Here is a 24994-nt window from a genome sequence, read left to right as displayed (position 1 = left end):
TTAATAATAATTAATCAATGGGAAGAAGGATGGGGCTTGCAAATCCCAGAGATGGAGCTGCAGGCTGCTCAGCTTTGTGAACAAGCTGCCAACTGCTTCAAGTACAAAACAGCTGGAGCATCCCATGGCCTGTGTCACCTGCATCCAACAGCAGCAGCCCAGAGGCTGGGGGAAGGTACAAAGGACAAATAACTCTGCAAGAATAAATCAGCACCAATGCAACAGGCTCCCAGCCTTGTCCCTGCTGTGTGCAGCCCTGGGTGGCTGCAGGGACCCTAGAGCTGGTCCCCATCCCAAAATAACGGTCAGTGCTGAGGAAGCCATAAGAGCAGGTAGCACAGCCAGACCCTGGCACATTCCCCCAGCCTGGGTCACTGCAGGAAAACAAACAAACAAACAACAACAACAAAACCCAAGAACAATCCAGAGAAATGGGGCTGCAGCCCCAAACCCCAGGGAAACAGAGACACATCCCCCCAACCTGTCCCTGCGTGTGTCAGGGGATTGACCAACAGCTGGAGCAGAACGGGAGGGTGTCAAACCCTGCAGGAGCCTTGGAGGAGGCACAGAGGGAGGCAGAGAGGGCTCTTCTCCAGCCCTGGGAAAGTGCCAGGCCAGGTCCATGGCCTCTTCCCATGGTCTGAGCTCACAGCTCCACGCTGGGCTCATAGCAGGGGGTGTGAAGTGCTGGGCTGTGAGGGTGTCAGCCGGTGCTTGGCTGCCATCATCGCTCTTAATTAACATGTTGCAAAGACATTCCTTACCATAAAAAGCCAAGGAGCACAAGAAGCTCTTCCCTAGCTGTGCAGCCTGGACGTGACTTGGACACTGGAGGACAGCCCTGAGGGGGCAAGTGGCTCCCCCTGCTCCCCCCCTCAGGAGGGGTGGCTCTGGCTGAAGGGTGCTGCTGCTCCCAAAGCAGGGAGCTGCTGCAGCAGCTGCTCAGCCGGGCCAGTAGCCTCACCACCTCCCTACATTCATTCCCCGTGCAAGGAAGGGGCAGGTGATCTGGGAAGAGTTAGAATCAGGGTAAGTAGGAGGCTGGATTTAGGAAACTGGGACCAAGTGGCTCCACTTGCCCTTTAGTTCAGGGAAGACAAGGATTTTGGACTCCCATATAAGAGCCATACAGCCAGAAGCCAGCTCTTCCCCCAGGTACTCACCACTTCCAGTTTCTCCTTACTGCATGGCTGCCACTGAACCAGGTCCTCAGCCCCCAGCAGCCTCTCACCCCCTTTATTCCTCCAGATGTGGCCAGGGCATCCTTGGGATAGAAAACAACCCAGCCAACTGCTGTTGTTGGTAATGGAGGGACCAGAAGGGAGCAGGACATTTTGCATCCCCTTCTCTGACTACATCTCTCCACCTCTGAGCTGAGCTGGACCAGCTCCACCAGCCCCACAGTGGTAGAGCCTTCCTGGGTGGGACAGGCTGACAGCAAAGGCCAGAAATGCCCCTTTCAGTGTAGGCCATGCAAAGGTGTTCCCAAAGTCTCCAGAAGAAGTTATGTGGACCCATCCCACCCCCTAAGGGATCTCACACACTTTCTTTTGGCCTCTGGTTAGCACAAGAGCATCAGCACAAGGAGGATACCAGCTCCCACAGCAAAGCCCAGATGCTCCAGAAAGGCTGTGAGCAAAGTTCATCCCTTCCCTCCCCTGGCTTTGCCTGCAGCTGCTCCAGGTGAATCTCTTCACCCTGGGATCAGCTGCAATAAAACAAGTTTTGCAGCCTCAGCCTAAGTACAACTAATTCCACACACTCTCCTAGAGAAAGAAATTCGGATCAGAGCACTGCTGTGGCAGAAACAGGTCCAGAAAGATGGAATCCAGCTCCTTCTGGTGAATGTCAGCTTATCCACCAGGCTTGACACTACACACAATGCAAGCCAGCAGAACTTTGCTTATGCTTAAAAGCACTCTGTGCAGCGCCTGGCTGTCTCCAGAGGCTCTTGGAGCTGGCAGAGGGAAAACCAGCTGGCACTGAAGTCTCAGGTTTCCTCAGGCATTTGAGATCTCAGAGCAGGAGAGAAGGTTCCTGCTGAGGAGGGCCCTCGGGTCTGTGCTGTGAGCCTGCGTGGCCAGACCTGGCCATGAGCTGCCAGGTGTGATGAAGGTTTGAACCCACATAGTGTCCAGTTCTGGGCTGGACAAGCCCGTTAAATCTGCAGTTTTTCAGGCCTTTGCTACACCAGTAAGAGCAGGTTGTGTTTCCAACCATGCTCAGGTCCACATTGAGGAGAAAGAGGAGGCCAGGGGTTCAGAAAGACCAGAAGCTACCTGAGAAACAGCCCTGTGGAGGGAGCACCCAGGCAAGCAGCTGGGGCTGCCACAGCATTCTCAGCTCCCGTGTGACACGGGTTGTCACCTCTCTGTCCTTTGCCACGTGGCCTCTCTTATCCATGGACACCATAACCACCTAGGGCAGCCTCTTCCGAGGATGTGCAACTCTTGACTTCCCCAGGGAAACAGTGCAGGAAGTAGCCGAGACGCTGCACAGAGCAGCCTCCCCCTGCTGGGAAAGAAAAGGCAGGGTGGGTGGATGCAGAGCAGCGAGGGTTAAAATGCAGCTCTGCACCTTCCTGCCATCTGCCGTCACTCCCTGTCTGTGCTGAGGGCTGCCTGCCCCCCCCCACCTCCCCGTGCTCTGCCTGCAGTGCCCCAGACAGTGACACAAGAGCTCACCCACTGCTGGGCTGATCAGGCCCAGCACACGTTGCCTCCTGTCAGCACAGGCTCAGGTGGAGAAGGGATTTGCTCCAAATTGCAAAGCAGCAGCTGTCGTGAGCACCCCTAGCTCTGTGGAAACCCTCTACTTCAAGTGTTACCACAAAAAATCATGGAGAAGATCCCACAACAGAGCAAGCAGAAGTGAGTGAGGTGGGAGCAGGAGGTGCCTGGCCAGAGATCACAGAGGCCTTGGTGTGAAGATGGCAGAGTCCAGCTCCAGAATCAAATCCCACCAGTGTCACTCCAAGGCACACAGGAGAGTGGGCACTTGATTCTCATGTGATGCCCAGGAGTTAAAAGGAGGGAGTGGACGTGGCTGCTTGCAGGAAAGAGCTGCAGGGAACAAATACAAATGGGGATGGGAAGGAGGTGCTCTGCAGAAATCAGTATGGGAACACTTCTACACGTGCTCTGCCCCAGGTCAATGAGGTGCAGCAACCAGCCAGGACACGATGGAGCTCCCTCTGGTTCTCACTGCTCTGTCATGACTCCAGCCTGCCACCACTGCCTCAACACAGGACAGAACTGCTGCTGGGACAGCTGGTGAAACTCTGGGGTGAAACATCCCCTGTAGGTAACTAGAGGGCAGACCTGCCTGGCACCACCACACATCAGAACCAGCATCCTGCCCCAGCACTGAACCAAGTGCCAGAGTAACAATGTGAAAATCCTTTGGGATCCTACAGAACTGAAATTCCCAAAACCCCTCAGGGAAGCAGGCAGCACCATTTGGAGCTTACAGCCTCCTGCCCTTAACAGAAGGCCTACACTCAGCAGGGTTTAGTTTTTGTTGTTTTTTCCCACACATTCCCCTGGACATCAAAGCACCAACACTTCTGCCCAAGCCTGAAGATGTGCAAACACAAGAGCCCACACAGCAGCCTTTGCTCCAGACTCATAGAAGGAGGCAAAAACAACCAGGAGGTAGTGTTTCCACAGGTTTATAAATCTGATAAATACAAGTATAATACCCTGTCCACCACAATGGGGCAGTGGAGAAGGGAAGGGAGTCTCAAAGGCTGCTGAGAGAGTCCTGACTTGGCAGCTGGAGAGCACATGACAGCCAGAGATCTATGCTGATGTGTCAAACAGCTTCTCGATCATCTCTCCCACCTGGTCAACCTGGTATTTGATGTACTTCTCAGGGTTCTTGGTGAAGGGCACGTTGCCATATCTGTAAAAGGAGACAACCTTCAGGTGACAAATGAATGGAACAAAAGAGACCCACTGGCCCCTCCTCTGTCAAAAATCAGCTCCACTCCAGCACATCCCATTTGAATCTGATGGGGCATTTTGTAGGGAGCAAGTGACCTGGTTACAATCTGGTCTCCTGAGTTTGCCATGAACAGCCCAGGGTGGCTCAGAGCTTTGAGCTAGCTAGAACATCTGCACACACCCCGACCAAGGAACCAGGGTGACAGCAGATGTTTGCAACTACTGGAGTTCAGCTTGGGGATGTTTCAGCGTGCAAGGTGGAGAAGCTATGACAGCACAACAGCAAAGTGCCTCAGCTCAGGTTCCTCCAGCCCCCAAAGTCCAAAGAAGAGAGCACAATGTTGCAAGAAGTTGTCACCTGTTCAAGAAGGCACCATAGGTCTCTTTCACAATGGTTTTCTGAGCCTGGCGGATTTTGTCCCGTTGCTCCATGTCTGGGATTGCCCAGGCCTTCTGGATCTTACATAGCTCCTCCAGTCCATCATTAAAACCCTGTCCAAAGTAAAACTCAATGAGTGTCCTGTCTGCAAACATGTCTCTGTACTGAGTCTGATGTTCTTTCCCTCTACTGCCCATCACCGACAGAAGGACCTGCTCCTTAGGCAGATCTTTGGTCTGTCCCAATCAACCAGGGGATGTTCTCATGCCATTTAACACCTCCCTACCTTAAAACGTTCCTTTATCATCTGCCTCTCCTTATCCTTGAGCTGCAACAAAGAGGGGAAGGATTTTATTTAATCACCAGAAATAAGTCTTCTAACATCAGTGTTTGCCCACAACTCCCCATCCAACCTAAGTAATATCCTGCCTACTTGGCTTGAATTCTCTCTCCTAAAGCAGAGAGGGGAGAAAGCTACAGGGAGCAGCACACCCAACATTGAGCAATTGGCTTTCATCTGAGGTAGGTTTAATGAGGGTAATTTTCAGCCAGAACAGACATAAAAATAGACTTCTTTATGCTTCCAGCCCTTTCTAAGGGAAGGTCTCAGGGTTTAACAAGTCCAAAATAGAAGCGTCTGCTCAGGTGAAAATAAAAGAACCAAGGCAGAGATTGTATGAATCTGGGGCAGGGGATATTAGAAGGCAGTGCTGCTCTTCATCCTGTCCCAGACACAGTATTCACTTCGCAGAGCAACACTCGCATGAGATATTAAGAAGCTTTCTGGAATTTTTTAATATGACAAAGGAAAATAAGTTTCTGGCATCTTCTATCATCTCAGAACCATTCTTGTCCGTCCTCTCACCTTCACTCCTGGTTGAAAGACAGGCAGGTTTCTCTCCAAGATGTAATCTGTCACCTTCAACCAGCTGCATGTGAAATGAGATTGGAAAGAGGCAAAGTGGAGTTACTTGTGCCTCACCAGAACATGTCTTCATCCATGACCCAAAGGCCACCCCAGATAACACACATCCCAAAACTTTCCAGTGACACCCTCCCCACCCCACTGAGACAAATCACTTGGAAACCAAAATGCTTGGCTTTGGTTTTAGACAAATTTCTGTTTCAGGCTAACTTCTCCCAGTGCTCCAGCAGCACTGGCTCCTGAGGAGCTCTCCAACTGACAAAAGTAAGGGAAGAGGGGAGAATGTCACCCGACCTGCGCTGGTAGGTCTGGATCTGCTGCTCAATGAGCTCCCGGTAAGATCTCTCTGCTGTCTTCTGTGTCACAGCCACCAGCTGGATCAGCTCAGACCTGAAAGAACAGAAAACCTGAGGAAGCATGTGAGCCAGCTGCTCTCGGGGCTGCAGCAGGATGGCAACATTTCAAGCCTCTATCAACACGTTCTTTTCTGCCCTTTACAATACAAAGGGACCTTGAAATGCACAAACTGGGAGACAAAAGCTACTCCAAGTTCTTTCCCAAAGCCACGTCTTCAGTCCTCCCAAGACCAAAGGGCTCACTACAACCTAAGGCATCTCTGATGCTTTTATCTTCCACTCTCGTGTAACAGGGTTTATAATGGTGCCAAACTTTCGAAAGGGCAGTTTCAAGGATGGAGGGAAGAGCAGAGATGAGACAGGCCAGCAAGTAAATGCACTTAATGCAGAGCTCTGCTCCAAAACCATGCTTGGAACCAGCTGGGACTTCAGGGAGATTTACCCAGATGCACACTTACTTTTCCAGAGATTTCAGAATGTAGTTGTAGTTGTTGTGCAGGAAAATGGCACTCAAAGCTGGGTCTTCATAAACCTTGGATTTACTAAGAAGGTTAAGCTGCAAGTTGCCCAGCACTTTGCCTTGAAGAAGGAAAAACAGAACAAAAGGTTTTGCACTGAAAACTCTCATTACTGGTGATCCAAACTGAGTGCTCTGTATTGTCACAGCAAAGTGACCAGCACAGCCCCAAGTGCATGTGTAGGTGAGGTACAATCACATGTACTTAACAATACTACTAATGGTTTGAGGCAACTGATGACAAAAGCTCTGCAGCCCAGCAAGCTGCTGCACAGTGCTTTGTCCTGTCCAACTGTAACAATCTGAAACTCCCAGTCTGACCCTTTTTTCCATCCCTCCCATCCAACTCCAGCTCAAACATGGAAAGATCATGTGGAATAAGAGATAGTCTGTGCTCTTCACCCAAGGGTGAGTTAAGTGAAGGGGCAGAAGTGGGAAGCTGTGCAGAGTACTCACAGATATAGGTGCTCAGCAGCCGCCTGCTGAACTCTGAACTGTAAATACTAGCTGAAGAGCTGGTCTCTGAAAAGAAAAGAGTCTCAGGCCAGTTAACATGCCACAGGGAAAGGAGTATGTGTGGTCAGCCTGCCTCTATTCAAACAAGCCTCATCCCTGTTGCTATGGAATTAACACAGAGCTCCCATCGGCAGTGAAATTAGCTCCCTGCTTCAGTGCCAACTGCCAGGGACTTATCCAGGGTGAGGGTGGGAGAGCTCAGCACCCCTCAGTCCTGGTATCTGCACCAAGTGCTGAGCAGCCCAGCAGAAATCTCTCCTTTCCTTCCTACTGTTTAGAAAAGATCCTCTTGATCAGTAATATTGAGTCATTAAACGCATCCTCCCCATCCTTCCCCACCACCTGAAAAGGGTTTGTAAGGACTAAAAATTGGCAATCAGAGAACAAAAGAGCTGGCGCTGTGAACAGCAGGCACACAACAAGAATTGAACAAGCAGAAGGGCTCTGGAAAGTTTCAGCCATCCCCATGGTTGCTAACAAGGCCTGCCTGGCCCTGCGTGAGGGACTGAACCAGCACAGGAGCCTGCCCTTACAAGCAATGACTCTGGGCTGGCACATGCTCCTCTCTCTGTGCATGGATGGATTTCTGCCCTCAAGGGCTTGTGGGCATGGGTCCCACTGGAGGACACGTGGGGTAGCTATCTCCTCCTCCCCCCACCAGAAAGCTTGGCAGCTGGGCCTAGCTCGGGTGGTCTGGGTTCATAAGCACCCCATGGGAAAGGTCTCAAGGCTCCTGTTGCTGGGAGTTGGACAATGAGAAGCCAAGAGCACGTGGGATAAAGCACGATACCAGCTGGGCCAGTTTGCTACCTGTGCCAAAGAGAGTCAGTGCCATGAGGGCGTCTTTAGCCTGCTTCAGCTCATGTGCCATCCCCCATTGTCTGCTGGTGACAAGACCTCCCTATTCTCTCCAGCCCACTGGCAAGAGTTACTTACCCTCCCCTTTTTCCCTTTTCAATTACGTGTTAATTTATTTACCACTTCTGGAGGATAAAGAATTAACATACGTCACCAGAGTCCGAGGCAATATGAACAGGTAGGTGTGGGTAAGTCTGCTTACCTCTGGGATCTAAAGGAATATTGTATGTGTCCCCAAGGACTACAAAGATTAGGCAGAGCAGAGAGAAAAGGGGAGGGAAGAGAGAAAAAGAAACGCAAAGTGCAAAAAGACAGGTTAGAGACCACCATCCCTTTGAGAACAAAGCAGATATTAACACAGAGCAGCCACACAGGAGAGCAGGCAGGAGAACTGTCTGCATCCCTTGGAGTTCTCCAGGTAACCAACTAGGTAGTCATGGCAGATCAGAGGACAAGACAAACCACAGGGTGAGGACAGGAACAGAACAAGCTCACCGTGCATGATGAGGTTTGATCTTTCTAGGGAAGATGGCCAGACAATTTGGGGAAGGAACTGCATGCCTGAACAAAGCCCATGCATGTATGTACCTTGTGATGCCAGCATGGCACCTGCCGTCTCCTGGAAATCCAACAACTGCTGTAGGAAAAGGATGGCCTGAAAGCAAGGAAGGGAAGTTGTGAGCAACTGACACTGCCTACTCTATGCTCTGCCATTAAGGATCATGAAGGACCACTCGTTGTGGCACACTTAAAAGCCTTCAAGAAACAAATCACTCATTTGAGCTGCTGGGTTTTACCCACACAGTCACATCATGCCTTAGAAAGGGTAATTAGCTAATCTCTCCATGGAAGCAAGTTAATTGCCCTTCCAATACCCAGACAACTTAACTTCTATTATTTTAAAAACCTTTTCAGAGACTGTTTCTCACAAAGATGGTTCAAATTATCATCACCTACATTGCTGGTGAGCTCGTGGACTGTTCCATCTTTTGGCATGTTATATTCTTTGTCTGGATCATTCTAAGAAGCAAAGAGAGAGACACAAGGTTAGTGCATAAGGAAACTGAAGGCACCTGCAATACAACTGCTGCTCCAAGCGAGCTGTAGGCTTGTTCATCCAGCCTCTCTTAACATCCTCAGACCTGGCTCTTGCAGTGCCATCTCCTGGTGTTCAGAAACGACAGCTCCTGTTGCACCAGCAGCTGAGAACCATAGGGGGTCGTTCAGCATGTGACCATCAAATGTTCAGCTCACCAGTACTGGGCAGTGCCACCTTACACAGCGAGGGTTTAACACGAGTCCTTCAAAACTTTTCAAGTCAGCAATTTTCCTTTACTTTTAAATAGGACTAAGTTCTGAGCTTGACTTGGTATCTGCAGAAGCCTGCAAGATCATGTCAAATTATTATGCCTGTCAGGGTCTTAGGCAGAGGTCTCCTCTATCTGAAATCAGCACCAAGCATTTGGTATTTGCAGCTAACTGTCCAAAGCAATCCAGCAAGCTCTGGATTAGAGTCAGAAACTACAGGTCTCATAGAAACCTGAAAGCCAAACTAGGAGTTCTGCTCAGAAAACCCCTCTTCCAAGCCTGCTGGTCTTGCCAGAGAGAAAACTGAGGGAGAATTTTACCTTAATGTTGTCTGCAAACTCTTCCAATGCCTTCGCACCAGTGGTCTCCATGGAAGTGATCAGCCCTGGCAGTTTGTTCTTAGTGCCTGCAGCAGTTCCCTGAAATTGTTCCATAACAGATCAGAGAAGGAAAACAAAGAGGATCTGAAATTTCATCCAGAACCTACCCTCCCTGATCCACCACCCCAGCATCTCATTCCCAGTTCCTCACGTGCCAGGAGAACCATTGGGACCATTAGAGGACCATCAACAACACAGGAAATCCTGCATTCTTCTACCAGCCAAAAAGGGAAGATGTTTTGACCCTAGTGGTGACCAAGATTTGATACTTCTCATCTTTCCTCTTACATAGTACTTGAGTCACCAGCTGGAAGCAGATGGAAAGGAGCCTTGCTAAACCTGGATGCCATACTTGATACCTGGAGAACCTTGTGAAACAGTCCCAGCAGGCTCCCCTCAGAGCAGCCCATCTTCCAGACATCAGTGAGCAGAGTCTAAGCTAAGTTCAACAGTACCAGAGATGAAACACCTCAGAGGCCATGCATACAGCAGAATAATGTAGATGGTCCATCACCAGGTCATGACTTGAACCAAAAAGAACTGCTGTTGAGAGACACCAAGATGCTGGTTCACCATCACAGAAAGAAGCAAGCTGTATTTATGTCACTTCCAGTCCATGCTGGAGGACAGAAGGAGCATGGCTTTGTTCAAAGTCACTGTGATCGTCCCTTTCAAAAAGTTCTGCAGACAACCCAAGCCCCAGGATCCACTCCAGTCACATCACATTTACCTGCAAGACCTGGTCAAATTCTGGCTTCATTTGTTTAAGATGCTTAAGGATGGGGAAAATGGTGAGCACAGCTGAATAGTCGTGTCGGATGATGGCTTTCCGGGCAGCTGAGACAATGTTGTCCCCCTCCATGATCAAGTTATCTAATGATTCCTGCAACAAAGCCAAAGGCTCAGAAGGAAGCAGCACATCTTTTGCCCAGGCAGCACAAGGGGCTCAATGCAGGATACTCATTAAGGATGCCAATGTAGCTGATGGGCCACTTGTGGTACCCAGCGAGCAACTCTAAGCACATGTTCTCCAGGGTCTGTGCAGACCTCAGTTCCCTAAACAGGTCCTGGAGGACAACCCTAGAAAGTGGTGGCGGAATCCATATCCTCTCAATGAAGAGCAAGGGAAAAAAAACCTTGGTGTGTATCCTTTCCAAGAGAAGCCAAGCAGGGAGGCTCAACTGACCTGGATGAGGGAATCAAAGGTCTTCTTCTGGTGGTGCTCTGGGACGATTTCTGTCAGGAGCTGGTACTCGCTCTGGGCCAGTTTGACGAAGGCGCTAACGCAGTGAATGTACGCGTCGATCTCGATGTCGAAGACGTCGTCCCTCCCTGTAAGGGCAAGATGGCTTTGAGAGAGAACAGAATGCACACCGAGCTTCCAGCAGCTCTGCTCACTCCAAGGCCTTGGTTTTACACCAGGTTCTTCTGGAAAAGGAGGTTCTGGCTTTGCACCCATCCTTTCATGAGAACAAGAGTCATCTTCTCACCAAACCTGCCCCCTGGGCTTGTGTCCCCTGCGGGAGGGATGCAGAGTCCTCTGCAGCTCAAGAAACAGGAGCATCAGTACACCAGTTCTTTCCAGCCTCATGACAGAAGGCAAGTTTGGAGCTCTTCTGGGATACAGACTAAATTTAATCAAGGGCTCGAACAGAGAGTACTAAACTCAGGAAGGTCTGAGGTGAATTATTCAACATCTCTGCTTGTATTTTTAGAATTCCTTATCTCCATCCGTCATGCAGATGAAGAACTGCCATTCTGCATCAACATTTCTGGGAAATCCAGGCTGTCCTGGAAAGCAGCCTCTTCCCACAGGCAGAAACAGAAGATAAGAAACAGGCAGATGAACATTTAAATCCTATAAAGCAGGAATATCAGCATGGCTAGGTGAGCTATCTGCCACACAAGGCTGCATACAAACAAAGATTTTTCAAAGAACCTACGTTTGAAGGCATGAGAAGTGCTGGCATGATACAAGGGCCCTCATCAACTCATGCCAACCACTAGCTGGATATGTCAGCAGGACAGGCACAAAAGGACTCACACCATCCTGCACAACTCAGACCCCTGTAGAAACCACTACCAGTCAGTAAGGTTACACAGAGAGGCCTTGATCTCAAAGCTACAGGCTGCCGCCTCTCTCCTCCCAGCAACATCTGCAACTTTGGATGGAGAAAGAACCAATTCTTCCCTACACTGACAGGCCCCTCAGGTTGATCTTTCAAAAGTTATGGTCAGCAGTGGACACACAAATGTGATGTGGCTTCACAGACTGCCTCTGGTGGGGAGTGCCCCACTGTATTGCATGCTGCGTGTGATCCCTTTCCTGTCTGCTTCACTTCAGCACCAAACAAGACAGTAGCTACCTCTAGGAAAGTGCCCTTCAGCATGGTGGCCAGTCTTTGGTTGGACAAAGTTGGGGTTCCCTGTTTGAGGGCTTGGGGTGTGTAGGATTAGTAGGAGCGAATTCTACCAAGAAGAGCCAGAGCTTCTTAGCCAGAGAAGGCCCATGCTCCAGGACTGCCCACGGAGATAACAGCCACTGGCTACAAAACTACAGTCAAACATGCTGAAAAGAAGGGGTGTTAGCCAGCTCGTGACCAAGTGGCAGGGTGGTACTTACCAGCAGCCGGCCCATGCTTGTCGCTCAGGGTATCGCAAAGGTGTTTAACTCGTAAATCATGCTCATGACCTAGTGAGATGTCAGCCGGCACAAACAGAAGGCGCAATTTATCCAGGGTGGTTACAGCATGGATGCTCACACTGGCTGGAAGCTGCTTCAAGCTTGGCTTATTTGATCTGATGGACACTTTTTTTTCCCCTACATAGTCCCAGGAACGTTACCTGACCCTTTGTTGGGCTATGCAGCAGCAGCAACCCTTTGAAACCTGATGAGAAGTGTGAGTTAAGTCATTTATTGGGCCACAGGAGTCCCTGGAACCTCCTGCCCTAAGTTCTAGATGGGGTTGCAGGCACCAGAAGTCCAATTTGTACTTACAGCCATTACGAATCCAAACTCAAAGCCCATCTCTTGCTCAGCACGAGAATTTTTTTTCCCCAAATTGAGTGATTTTAGTCATCATCTGGGATTTAGAAGACTACAGTGTAGGTGCTGAAGAGACCTACTTTGGATGCAACCACAGCAGGAGACAGAAAGGTCTTACAGAGGCTTTGAATCAAGTGATCTCCCTTATCTGGTGCAACCTCTTTAAACAGAGGAGATCAGAATACAGAAGATGACCATTTAGGTATGCCTCCACAGAGAAGATGTACAGTCACACTGCACTGAGCTAGTTGTGGTCCAACACTTCAACAACAGGTTTGAAAAGGTCACCAGGAAATGGAATGTCTCAAAGTCCAGGCAAAAAGGAAAAAGAACAGAAACACCACAAGCTGATGTCATCAGAGCAGAGCGCTTCCATTAGCCAGGTAGCTATGGTGGGTCAACTGCTTTAAGGTAACACTCCTCTCCTTCACCTCAACTTGTGTTTACAGGGACTTCTAAATTCAGATATTAAACTCAGAAAAATAATTTGGTGCTCCAGCATCTCCTTGGTTCCTGAAGGACAGCTGTACCTATGCAATGCTGCCCACCAAGCACTGGGCTAATGGAAGTCCCACCTGGAAAAGCAAGGCTGATACACAGAGAAAGTAAAGGGTGAAGTAGCTAGAGCTGTGATTACCTTCCATAGGAATGAGGTTAGAGGCCCCCTTTTTCCCATCTAGACCATGCTGAGAGTACTGTTTCAGAAGGTTCTGAGCCTTACGGATCGTGCCTGTTACCAGAGCCAAAGAGAAGAGACAAGAAGACCTAGAAAATGAGTGAAAGAAAACAAACCCAGAATACCAGCCCTCCACCAGCAAGTCACCTGGGCCCAGCAAGAGGATGCTGGGCACCAATGAGCATGCTCAGTACAGGAATGTGAACCCCAAACTCATGTCCAAGTGTGCAGATACAATGGCATTTCCAGACTGCTTCCCTGCTTGGAGGGTGGGGGCATGAATTCCAGCCAGGATTACAGAACCAGGGAGTGCCCAAATCAGTTTGGTGAGGTGGTGAGGCTGGGTGAGAAAGCACTAGCAGAGAAGAGAAACAACGAGGCACCCTTCTCTGTAATGAGTTGATGTAAGCAGGTATTCTGCATCCAAGTACCCACGGTTTGCTGCTTTTCCTCAGCTGTGGGAGCAGGGCTTTGCAGTACAGACCATTTCTGTCCTGCTCCCCAGAGCCACAACTGCAGCTGCTTGGTTAGAGCTACAGAAAGAGGTGCCTTTCCAATGGGGTATTTTCTGAGCATGCTCAATACAGACCCACAAGGTGCCCCACAGCCAAGACAAGGAACAACCTCTGGCATTCCAGGAAGAGATAAAAGGGTGACAACCCCTGGGCTAGAGAGAGCAATTGCAGCAGCAATTCCCATCACAGCTATCCTAGAATAATGGATGCTGCCCACCCATGTCTAACTTGCATTCAGTCACCCTAATCCCCAAGACACTTCTCTTCTAAGGGACTGCAAATCAATTAAAACCATGGAAAAAAAATAACACTGGGTTAAAAGATTTATACTTAACACACACAAAAAAACAGACAGAGCTGAACAAAAGCCAATGCTGGGTATACAGCTAGAAAGCACAAAACAAAGCATTAATGTGACAAGTGAAGACTAAGCACTGTTTCCACATTAAAAGGTTAGTTGTCATGCAACAAGCTACAATTATCACAAGCACATGGACACCCTCTCACAGCAGAGCTTTGCTGTTGCCTGCACAACAGGGAACAGAAAGTTTTGGGAAGGTAGAGGGAGTTTCTATAGGAGACCCAGATGAAACAGAAGCAGGCTGAGTAAATGAAGGATCTAAGAACTAAAAATGCTGCTGCCAAAATTAAGAATTGTTCTTCCACTTAAAGTAACAAATACTTCAGACACGCAGAAAATCCCAACTTCCACCTATAACTGCAACCCACAGTGCAGCCTGGAAATGAGTGTTGGCTGAGGGCTGCTATCCTGACGGGAAGCCCAAGGACACACTGGTGCAGAAGAGCATCCTGGGGTGCAGGACAGCTTCATCCCATAAACAGGTATACAAAAGGAAGCTTCAGGTCCCCCAGGCAGGACATCTCTAATGGCAGAGAACAGGAGAGAGAAGTTTCCATAATGACAAATCTGCCTTAACCTGGTGCACTTACTAAGCATGGCTTCTAAAGTGTTGACTGGTGCCAGTGTTTCACTGGCAACATTTTTCTTCTACCAGTTCAGAGTGTTCTTAACTACTTAGGAAAGAAAAAAAATAATTCATATCCATAAAACACATTTTTCTAGCAGGAAACTTCTCCCCTCTAGACCCACAGCAGGGAGATGAGAAGACTTACACCCTTGCTGTGCTGATGCATTCTCTCCTAGCTTCTGCCATATGATCAAATGAGAGGACTATGCCTCTTCTTCCAAGCTTCTCCCTGCTCTTCACTGCCACTTTATTCTTAGCTACTTTCAGAAACCTTAAGAGCTTGGGCACAACAGCAAGTTCCTCTAAGCAAGTAGGGCTGTAACAAGCCCTGGAGATGTGCACGAAGCTTCTTCTTACTGTTACTATGGCCCAGCTGATGCAGAGCAGCTCAACCCAGGTACTGTTCTTCTACCAATTCTTTCATCTTTCCCACTTTCAAGCATCCAGGGGAAAAAAAAAGAACAATAAAAAAGGAAAATAAATTGGTGTGAAAACCAAGCAGACAATACAACCGCTGCTGCTGTCACTAGGATATCACTTCACAGGTATGCAGTGCACATCTCCACAGCCCACCCCTGACAGCTTCTTCTCAGATGAGAGCTGAAACTCCTCTGGTACATTTTATTTGCATAAGCACAATTACCTGTGTTTACACTGTTCAGTGTTCAGGGGCATCACTTCAGTGCTGCTGCATCCCTCTTACTTAGCATTGTAATGAGGCTTTAATGAATTCTAGTGGAAGCCAAATGCTTTTGTTTCATGACTGTTTTCCCCTATTAGGCAGCTCACAAACCAAATAGGACTGTGTTCCAGCTGCTAATGAAAACATCCCATTTCAGCTAGGCAGGGGGAAGTGGGAAGCAGGAACAGGCTCTTTATTCTGCCACACAAAGACTCCACAGCCTGCCTGCAGGTAACATCTCCCCACCAGGTAAACTGGAACATTAAGTGAACTGGAAGAGGGCTCCCTATGGCTTGCAAAGAGCATCAAACCCCTCCAAAAGTGAAAAAAAATCCCCAGAACCCTGAAACTTTTGCTCCTGTGACCCAATTGTTAAAAAAAGTGGCTTTTGGACATATATGAAGCAGTTTTCCAATTGTTTCTCTCTTCCATTAGGCAGTTTTCTAAACAAGCAGAAGGACAACACATCCTCTTTTCAGCTGCAAGGAGTCTGTACAAAACTGGCTAAAGCCCTTTGGATTTCTTTGTAGAGAGCCAGGCTGGGAGCTGCTACCAGCACCTTTGTCCCTGTCCTTCCCTGGTGATGCAGAGTTTCTGAGATACCTGCTGCTCTCAAGCAAACAAAAGAGAACTGGGTCCACAGGCATCACAAAGAAAGTGGCATTATGTGTTTGCAGCAGGATGATTTGGGAATCTGAATACTCTTGCTCTCTGAGGCAGACTGCTGACATTTCTAACTGCAAACTAAAAAAAAGAAAAAAGCCCACAGATGGCTTCATCAGCTCAACTTGGCTTGGGAAGTTTCGTTTAAGAGGAGACAACTCTGCTTTCAAACCATCTCCAGCAGTCAGATTTTCAACTGCAGGCTTTAACAACAGGAGACAGTACAGGGTACACAACAAATAAAACAGCAACAGAGAGATGAAGACCCTCTGCAACAACATATGGATGTGGAGCATGTTGTCCAGAATCCAACACAGCATCTTGGGGAGAGGGGAGGGTCTCTGCCTCGTTACTCTGTCCCTAATACACCTCACCTTCCCTTTAGCTGTAGCCTCTCTTGCACTTTGCTTTGTGGGTGAACAAGCTAGCACATCAGATATAGTTTGTTATTTATCCCTTGCAACAGGTTAAAGTGTGCATTGGGGTGTGCACTGGGATATTCTTCCTTAAGGACTAAAGGAAATGAACTCACTTGTTGGAACAATGAGAAAACTCCTTTGTCTGAAACCCAAATTGACAGAACTTGATATTACTTACTGAAGCAACAGCACAGAAAACAAAAAAAATTCTTTATCCATAATTGAACAAAGGCTAAAACCAGGGGAATTAAACACCACCAGATGAATATTGCTCTGAACAGTGCCACTGTGCCTGTGTGAAGAGGCTATAAGACCTCCACCTCAGAGCAGTCCTTGAAAGCTGATGGAACTGCAAAAAAAATGGTAAATCTTGGCTCAAAGACTATTTTTTTTTCTCCATTTTTAATTTCAGTACAATTTAGTAGCCATAAGAGATGGCTGGTGTATGAGGTTTAACCACCTCTGTCCTTCAAGAACTACAGTCTCATTCTTTGTCCTTGTTCATGGAAGACTGGAGACAAATTAGCCACTATTTTTTCTTGAGATTAACAATACCCAAGTGGATCATTTGAAATGCTCTTTCCCTCATACACTGTCAGCTTTGCAAGTGCATTCAGACCATGCTCTGTAACTTCTACCTGGCCCTTCTCACAAACTCCAATTAAACTCCCAGTTTGTGGGGAACAAATGCTTTTGATCTCAAACACGTGGACTCCTTTTACTCTCTGAGCATCCAAGATCTGAGACTCATTAAAAGAATCCTAGTGATTTTTATTTTTTTTTAACTGCCCATGAAAAAAAAAAAAAGTCTCCTCCATCTCTGTTTACCTAAAGCACAGGGGAGATGTTATCACCTGGCAAGCTGCTCAGAAATACTTGCTGAGCATGCTGCAATCAAAACCCAGGGATCTTTTCAGTATCAGATGATAACTGAGAACTGTGGACCAAATCTAAAGCATCCACAACCTGAGTTCCCCAGGGCTCAACTCTAGATCCGTATCTGGCATCTTCCCAGTAGAGAGCTACTGAACCACACAGAAGTATTTTTTACCTATTGCAATGATGCTGTTGGGCAGGAGCCACTGTCTGGGAGCTGAACACAAATGACTGCCATCATGCTCAGGAGCAATTTGAAACACTGTTTTCCTGCCATCTGCAGCACGGCTGGTTCTCCTTAGCAGAAGGATTTTGTCCTCTGCAGGTCTCCCAGCACTGGGGGCAAATTCTTACACAATTAACTACCTGCCAAACTCCAGAGGAAAGTCAAGTGTGGGGTGAGCCATCCCCTTGTCAGGTGGTTCTCTGCTTATAGGGGAAAATCCACTGAAATCTGCAGACTGACTGCATCTACCAACTGCAACTGGCACATCAGCTTTCAGGAACAGCTCCAGGACACAGCAGCAACGGCACACACTGATTTTAAAAGACCAGAGGGGTAATCTCTGGATGTCACAGCCTTCCCTTTCCAAATATCCCAGGCACACCCTCTGCTTTAGCAAGAAGAGGCCCAGCAAAGCCTCTCCTCACACAGAAGTGAAGAGAGAGAGCACCAGGGCCAGCACACGCACACATAGATGCACATTACCTGGGATGAGGATTGCATTCCCATCAGGATTATAAAAATAAACACAACACAATTAAAATGGATACTTCTTCTCCTCCCTTTCCCCATCCCATTAATTCCCAGTCCCTACCCACATTTACTCTTATTTTCCTGAACTCAGGAAGTATTTGGTAACACCAGAATATTATTAGGGTGGGAGAGTATTGGCCAGGTAAAGCCACAGAAACATGAACTCTTCTGACTTTCAGCACTTTCACAGAGGAGACAACAGGGTGCTGTGACACACAGAGGGACACTGCACTGCTGCAGGAGGCACGTGCCAGCTTTTGCTGTCCCTCCTTCTGGCCATGCTCCCACTAGATGGCACATTTCAGGGAAGGGTACTCCAGCTCAGCACTGGGTACACTGGAGTGCTCAGCCTCACCCACTGCAGGAAACAGCAGCAAAACTCCATTCTAAGGAGAGGTGGAAAGACCCCCCCAGTCACGCTCACACCTCTTCCAAAGACAGGTCGAGTAAAGTCTTTAACAGCCCTTCCAAAATTCAGACAACTTTGGATCTCATTCCTGCAGGCCCCTACCTAGTCCCCATCTCAACTCCTGACGGGTTCTTGCTTTCCCAGCACAATAATAATTTATTCACAACTAATGACTAAAGTGATGTGTTCTATCAGATCCGAGTTCCCTGCTTTGCTGCAGCACAGGCTGTACTCTGCACTGCAAGGCTGAGGACAGGTGTTCTCAGATCATATCATAGCCCTCTCGGGTCTCCTTTTACTTATCTCCTTTGTTAAGGCAACAGCCTTTTCTCTCCCTGTCTACAGGACCCCTCTTCTCCTTTTACATTGCCCAGAGAACAGACTCAATGACTCGACAGAGACAGAAAATGCCTGTAACCTCAACGCAGGGCAGAGAAGAGGCACTTATCTCTGAGTTCCCCTGCTCCTCTCCTAAAAGCACCACCTCAGCAGTGACCTGTCTGATACCCCGTCAAGAGGATACACAGTCCAGTGGCACCTCCTTCAGGGACTCACCCGGTCTCTTGATGGGCTTTTTGGTGGGGGTGTCCTTCCTTTTGTTCTGAATGGCAGGGGAATAGGGCACCCCCGTGGAAGAGCTGTTCTTCCGGAAATGGTCTTTCAGCCCCTTGATGGAGCGGTCGAGCTGGACAGAGCGGATTTGGAAGTAAACAGTCATGAAATCTAAGGAGACAAGGTGGAAAGAAGATGATTAGGAAATCAGGGAACACTAGATGGTAAAACTCAGCTTTCCTCAAACACCTTGTGCCCCCAGGGGACTTACAAGCATTGATGTGGGACCCCAAAGTGTTTTTTTTCCCTCCCAGACCCTCTCATATTTTCTTCAAGAACTTCTCCTCTCTTCCCTGCAGTTTTCATTCCAGCCCTCCCACCACACACAACATTTAGTCTGTGCACCATTACCACGAGTACATGACTTGTGGAACTGATGGGAGAAGTGAGAAGGCTGAGGGGAGACCTTATTCATGCCTATCAGTATCTAAAGGGTGGGTGCATGGAAGAGGAAGCCAGACTCGTCAGTAGTTCCCAGGGACAAGGGGCAACAGGCACAAGCTGGAACATGGGAAGTTCCAGTTAAATATGAGGAAAAACCTCTTTACAGTGAGGGTGACAGAGGACTGAGACAGGCTGCCCAGGATTTTGTGGAGTCTCCTTCTCTGGAGATATTCCAAGCTCCCCTGGATGCAGTCCTGAGCAACATTTTCCAGGTGATCCTGCTTTAACAGGGGATTTGGACTAGATGATCTCTAGAGGTCCCTTCCAACCCTGACAATTCCATGATTTGTGCAAAACAATCAATGTCAATTGAAGTGCTCTGTTTCCAGTAGGAGAGATTTTACACACTTGAGTATTCAGAGCACTCAAGAAATAAATGACAGTTCATTATTTGAAAGAAGAACACAAACTGACAAACAAAATATGCTCTATATGCTTGAACTGCCTTTGATGATGGAATAAAAATCTTAAGAAGCTTTTAAAGACAGTAATCTCCACTCAGGAGAGAATCACTGAGGTGGAGGTTGAATCTAGTAGTTGCATGTATGTGAAAGCACAGGTTCCTGTAACAAGGCCACAAAGTCATTCACTCCCAAAGGAAAAGTTAATAAAAGTGTATAAAGCTGTAGGTAGATTTTGATGCTGCAGAACAAGAAGAGACTGACTGCAGGAATTCTCCTCTGCTGCTTTTCCCCTGCCATTGGTAACATTTAATACAAAAATGCTGTTCATAAATAGTTCCCAAGTGGGAAAAAGTGACCAGTCTCTTGCACATTTATAATTCCTAGATCCCTGCAGCTCCATCAGAAGGCATTACAGATGCAAGTTAAATGAGTTTCTGCTACAGGACAGACAATGAATTAAGATAATTTATCCTTTATTTACACAGCTCCTTCTCTCACCAACCAGATCATTCTGTTCAACCAACTAGCCATCACTTCAGTCTCACTACAAACAGCAGCATCTTAAGGGGACTGAAAGGAGACTGAATGACTCACCTAAAAGGTGCCACTAAAGCAGTCACTAGTCCGAGTAGCCACCAACACAGCAGGGTGACTCATGGCTTGTTAGCCACAGCAGAGGCTCCAGGCCTGAACAAATGTGATCTCCAAGCCAAGCTGTGCAGTGCCACACACAGTCCCCAACACCCTGCTTTTGGTCTCAGCCCCACGTGGTAAGTAGCTGGAGAGTGCCCACCTGGTACAGAACTACAAGGGAACAAGAGGCAGCACCACCAACCTTGGTTCCTGCCGTTCTTCACCAGCCAGCCAGAAATGCGGATGATGTCGTGCAGGACGCTCTCCGGGAGGTGCTCCAGAGACATCTCCTCCTGTGTCTCCATCTCATCATCCCCACTGATCAGGTCCAGGATGAGGATGGGTGGGACAGGCTTGGTGTGTCGTGTCATCAAGCTGCGGAACTCGGACTCTAGGGACTCCTTGCCCCTCTCAAAGAGGGATTTCTGGCACAGGACAGAAGGACAGAAGCAGCACAGGGCTCCTGTAACCACTCATGAGTATTTCTGCATAAGAACATCCTTTCTGCAGTGTTTCTAACCACTGACAAATACTGCATGCTTCAAACACCTACCCCTGTAGCTAAGAGACTTTTAAAGTGAATTAAATAAAAAAAATGCCTGGGAGTTGCTCAGTCTTCAAGTGGGATTTCATTGGATCTCCCATTCTGCTCCAGCACTTGAAGGACTGACAAGAGCTCCTCAGGAGGAGGTGCAGCCACCTCCACCACACGTGCAAGGCAGACTTTCAGAAGCCCTGCTGATGCATAAAGAGCAAAACACCACCAGAAGAAATGCTGCTGAGTGCAGACTCAAGAGAAGCCAAAGCAACTGCTTCTTCAGATGGGCCCCAATACCTTCACCAAGCAGTAAGCCCAGCAGCCTCTCCCAGCATGAGCAAGCAGCAGGGCTTCATCATCCCTCTCTCACCCATGCCAGGTTCCAGGCCTACAACCTACCACACGATTCAGCTCTGGGCTGTCTGGATTGTTGTCCTGGAAATATTCAACTGCCTTCTGGATTTTGTCCATGCAGCTCAAGTATTCCTCCAGCCTCCCAGTGGGCCTGAAAATAAAACCAAAAATAAAAAGCAATGACTCAAGAAGCAAAGAAAGAAGGTAAGAAAGCACCAGAGCAACTCAGGATAAAAATAACAAGGAAAATGCCAATTTCCTTTTCTTCAACTAGGAGGAGATTAAGGGATTCCCTTTTGCCTCCACCCAATGCCCCAGCAGAACACTCAACCCATGCAGCAAGTGCAGATGTGCTGATGATTGAGCAGCACACAACTCTCAGCCTTGCCTTCCTCTCCCTGTCAGGCCCTGAAGGGAAGGTAGAGGAAGCTGCACATCCCACCCCAGTTCTCCAGTCACCACACCCTCCAGAGACTGAAAGCTGGCTCCAGAAGAGCTCTGATTCATCCTGGATGCAGTGACAACATCAAAAGGGCAGGAAGAACCTTTGGGAAAAGAACAGAGGGAAAAAGAGAAGCCACCAATGCTTCTAAGATTAGTATGGCAGCATGTCTGCAAAACCTGGAAGAGATATTGGAGCAGAATCTGAGCAGACTCTGTCCTCTGGGGATTGCTGCAGGTCAGGCCAGCCAGCTTTGCTGTGGACTGATGGTGGGGAAAGAGTGTGGGGGGGGAAAGAAAGCTGCCATCTCCCCATGGGCTGCAGGGAAACTTCTGCTTGGGCACCTTCTTCTCCACCAACCTCGGGATCTTCACCCCAGCACTGCTCTCACCTCTCCAGCTCAGCTCTTCTCCCCTTGCTCTCTGCTCAGGTCTTACTTCAGTTGGTTCATATGTTAATCACAGAGGCACATCCATTGTCTCTCTAATGGCTCTGGCCTTGGCCACCTGAGCTGGGGGAGCTTTTAGTAGCTTCCTACAGGAGCCACCCCTGGGGTCCTTCCCCATCACCTAAACCATGCCAGAACCAAACCAGCACAGGAACATTATGACCTGTGTGTCAACTCCACTACCTCTATCCCAAAGGTTCAATAGGACGAAGCTTCCCAGCAAGATCTAGCTGCTTAACTCACCCTTCCTTTATGATCTTCTCTGTGTCCTTAGCCACATGGTAGTAACTGATGACATGATCCAAGCAGGACAGGGTCTTCTCCACGTTCTCCTGCAAGCGCTGCAGGTTCTCTGTCTGCTTATGGACAGGGATGATGGAGTTCTCCAGCTTCATCAAACGACTCTCAAAGGAGGACAGGATAGAAACCTACATGCCAAGAGAGAATCAAAGAGCTGAGGACATCCTTCCACCTGGATGCATACAGCAGGGTACTAGTTAGAGCACAGCAATCAGGGAAACTTGGTCCCAGCTTCTCTTTTTGGGCTGTGCTACTAATTTGCCATGGCTCCTCAGGCAGACTGTTTCATCCCCCTATGTCCTAATTTCTATTAATCTAATCACAAAACAGATCACCTGTCATACAGAGATGGGTCCATCTTGAATTAAATGTTTGTAAAGCATGAAAATAATGTTCCAAAACAGTACTAAGGAGGAGCAAGGAACAAATCCACAAGAACTGCCTGGAGCTGCCATAGTCAAAAAGAGCAAGAAAAGCATCAATCAGCAGCTACTTTGCTCCCTACTACTAAGGACCAAACAGGAGATGCACAGCATGAAGGCAAAGGACCTGTATTGAATGAACCTTTTTTTCCATCATAGACAGCTGTTTTTTAAAAGGGACTGTGATATTGCTTCTGAAGGGTTGAAGAACTTGGTAAGCTCATAAAAGGTGTCTTCATGTCATCTTTTCTAGGCCAAAATGTAATTTTTTTCAAAATTTGCTTCTATGTGATATTTTCCATGCTTCTCTGATGGTGCCTCTATGACTTTCTTCAAGCACTGAGCCCAAAACTGGATATGGTGTATTAGCTGGGAGCTTATGAGCAATTAGAGCACAACAATGACTTTCCAATTCTTAAACAGGACACTCCCAAAATAAACTCCAAATGAGACCTGACTTTATGAAGAAATAACATGATGCTGTTGCACAAACTAGTCTAGGGGTCCATTAGTATCTCTTCCCAAGAGAGAGGGCAGGCTGTAAAGAGAAGAGGCCAACAGCTCATTTGGGCTCTCATCTCCGCAGGAGGGAGGCTTAGGATTGAAACATTCATCCGTTTTCTCCTCTGCCCAGCCACTGAAGTGTAAAACACAAATGCAGAGCAAGTGGTTTATAACTCTGCATTCCTCAGAGAGGCACAATGACAGCCCTGAAAACAGATTCTCCTGACAAAAAGTAAACCCAGTCCCAACAACAGGGATAAACTTCAAGGTCTTCCTTACCATGTTCTTTGTAAGCTGGTCACTCTTCTCAAGGCTCTCTTTGATAAAGGACAGGTTTTCTTCTTCCTGCCAGTAGGATGAAAAAATAGTTTTCAATCCCAAACACCAAGCATTTAAGTCACTAAAAATGCAGGTTTTCACCAGTCCTGCTAAAAGCTACATCAAGCTGTGCTTGGTCTGATGCAGAGGCCACGTTTCAATACACCACCCCTTAACAGAAATGAGGGCATTTGACCCGAAGTGAGAGACATAAAAACTTCACTCATACATTATGAACTACTCGTTTCCATCCAATACCATGAGCCTTAACACACTACAGTCACAGCACGATATAAAGTACCATCTTTACCAGAGAGGTAGCCTGGCTCAGACTGCAGGTTTCCCTGCCAGAGCCCAGCACAGGTGTGGCACAGTCACCACCAAACCTCATGCACAGCCACGAACCCAAGAGGCCAACATAAAGCTGTTTTCACATCACTGAAGACCAGAGATGGGGGGGAAACAGCAGCGTGCAAGGGCTGGCACTGCAGGCTGGACCTAAAAACCTGAAGGGAGAACCCCCAGAAGCTACCAGGCTCTAGAAGCAGGGTCCCAGGCCTGAAGTGGGGGGCAGAGACACCTCTTGACCATGAAAACAAGGGGGCTAAGCCCTGAAGGAGACCTAGGGATGCACGCAGGCCCGGAGCAGGGTGGCCAGGCCCTCTGGGGGGCCCCAGGGCGCTCCCCACCAGCCTAGGCCGCGGCACCACCCGCAGCAGCTCTCTCGCCCAGCCCCACCTGCTTCAGCTTCTCCTCAATCTCCCTCCTGCGAGCGGACAACTCCTCGGTGGCAAACATCCTGCCGGGAGGGCGCCGGGGCCGCGCTCCTCCCTTCAGCCCCACCGCGGAGAAGCCTCTTCCCCCCGCCCCGTCACGGCCGCGCCGCCATCTTGGGAGCGGCGGGGCGCGCCGCGCATGCGCGAGGGAGGCCGGGCTGGGAGCGGCGGGAAAGAGGCGCCGCCATCTTGGGAGCGGCGGGAAAGAGGAGCCGCCATCTTGGGAGCGGCGGGAAGGAGGAGCCGCCATCTTGGGAGCGGCGGGTCCCAGCCTGTCCCCCGCGTCCTGGCAGGGCCGGGCTGGCCTATCCCTTCCAGCCCCGGCATCAGCGGCATCCTCACACCGCGCGGGGTCCCGATGTTTTCAGATCGCCCCTTCCAGGGAGCGTTTCAACGCTAAGGGGCTATTTTTGGGAAGGAGACGGTTTGCACGAAGCTGGGGGGGGCTTGGCGCCTTCCCGCACGTCAAGCGCGCCAAAAGAGATTTTTCGTAACGTGTTTATACACAAAACTGTAGAGTTAGCAAGTTTCCATGTACATCCTCCTTACAGTGATTGGTTAGTGATTAACATCGAGTTATAACG

At 48.6% G+C, this 24994-nt stretch overlaps 1 protein-coding gene across 8 annotated transcripts; it reads right to left on the bottom strand.

Annotated features, from left to right (window-relative positions):
- Nucleotides 1–3654: 3654 nt before the first annotated feature.
- Nucleotides 3655–24530, bottom strand: EXOC7 (exocyst complex component 7). Of its 8 annotated transcripts, XM_051634768.1 has the most exons (21): nt 24373–24530; nt 23596–23661; nt 22334–22518; nt 21246–21351; nt 20511–20733; nt 18771–18938; nt 12867–12959; nt 11807–11875; nt 10370–10515; nt 9914–10066; nt 9124–9222; nt 8453–8515; nt 8084–8150; nt 7698–7736; nt 6578–6643; nt 6063–6183; nt 5543–5638; nt 5189–5252; nt 4610–4651; nt 4303–4436; nt 3655–3903 (listed from the first exon to the last, which is right to left on the bottom strand). In XM_051634768.1, exons 1-21 carry the CDS (start codon nt 24430–24432, stop codon nt 3801–3803), a joined length of 2163 nt encoding a protein of 720 aa, XP_051490728.1. In that variant the 5' UTR covers nt 24433–24530; the 3' UTR covers nt 3655–3800. The 8 variants fall into 8 exon arrangements, with proteins under 8 accessions (XP_051490728.1, XP_051490729.1, XP_051490730.1 ...); XM_051634769.1 differs by lacking the exon at nt 7698–7736; XM_051634770.1 differs by lacking the exon at nt 11807–11875.
- Between the last annotated feature and the right edge of the window lie 464 nt (nt 24531–24994).

Source organism: Apus apus, chromosome 17 (genome assembly GCF_020740795.1).
Source record: "Apus apus isolate bApuApu2 chromosome 17, bApuApu2.pri.cur, whole genome shotgun sequence".
Lineage (NCBI taxonomy): Eukaryota > Metazoa > Chordata > Aves > Apodiformes > Apodidae > Apus > Apus apus.
The sequence above is the reverse complement of the archived record's forward strand: the minus strand, read 5'-3'. Positions and strand labels throughout refer to the sequence as shown.

Excerpts from the sequence above, each read along its gene's own strand:
- EXOC7 (XM_051634768.1), bottom strand. The coding sequence starts at position 24,432 with ATGTTTGCCACCGAGGAGTTGTCCGCTCGCAGGAGGGAGATTGAGGAG. Across the intron at positions 18,939-20,510 it reads GAAGAACGGCAGGAACCAAG|ATTTCATGACTGTTTACTTC; the intron begins GTTGGTGGTGCT and ends TTGTCTCCTTAG. Across the intron at positions 8,516-9,123 it reads AGTTTGCAGACAACATTAAG|AATGATCCAGACAAAGAATA; the intron begins GTAAAATTCTCC and ends TTTGCTTCTTAG.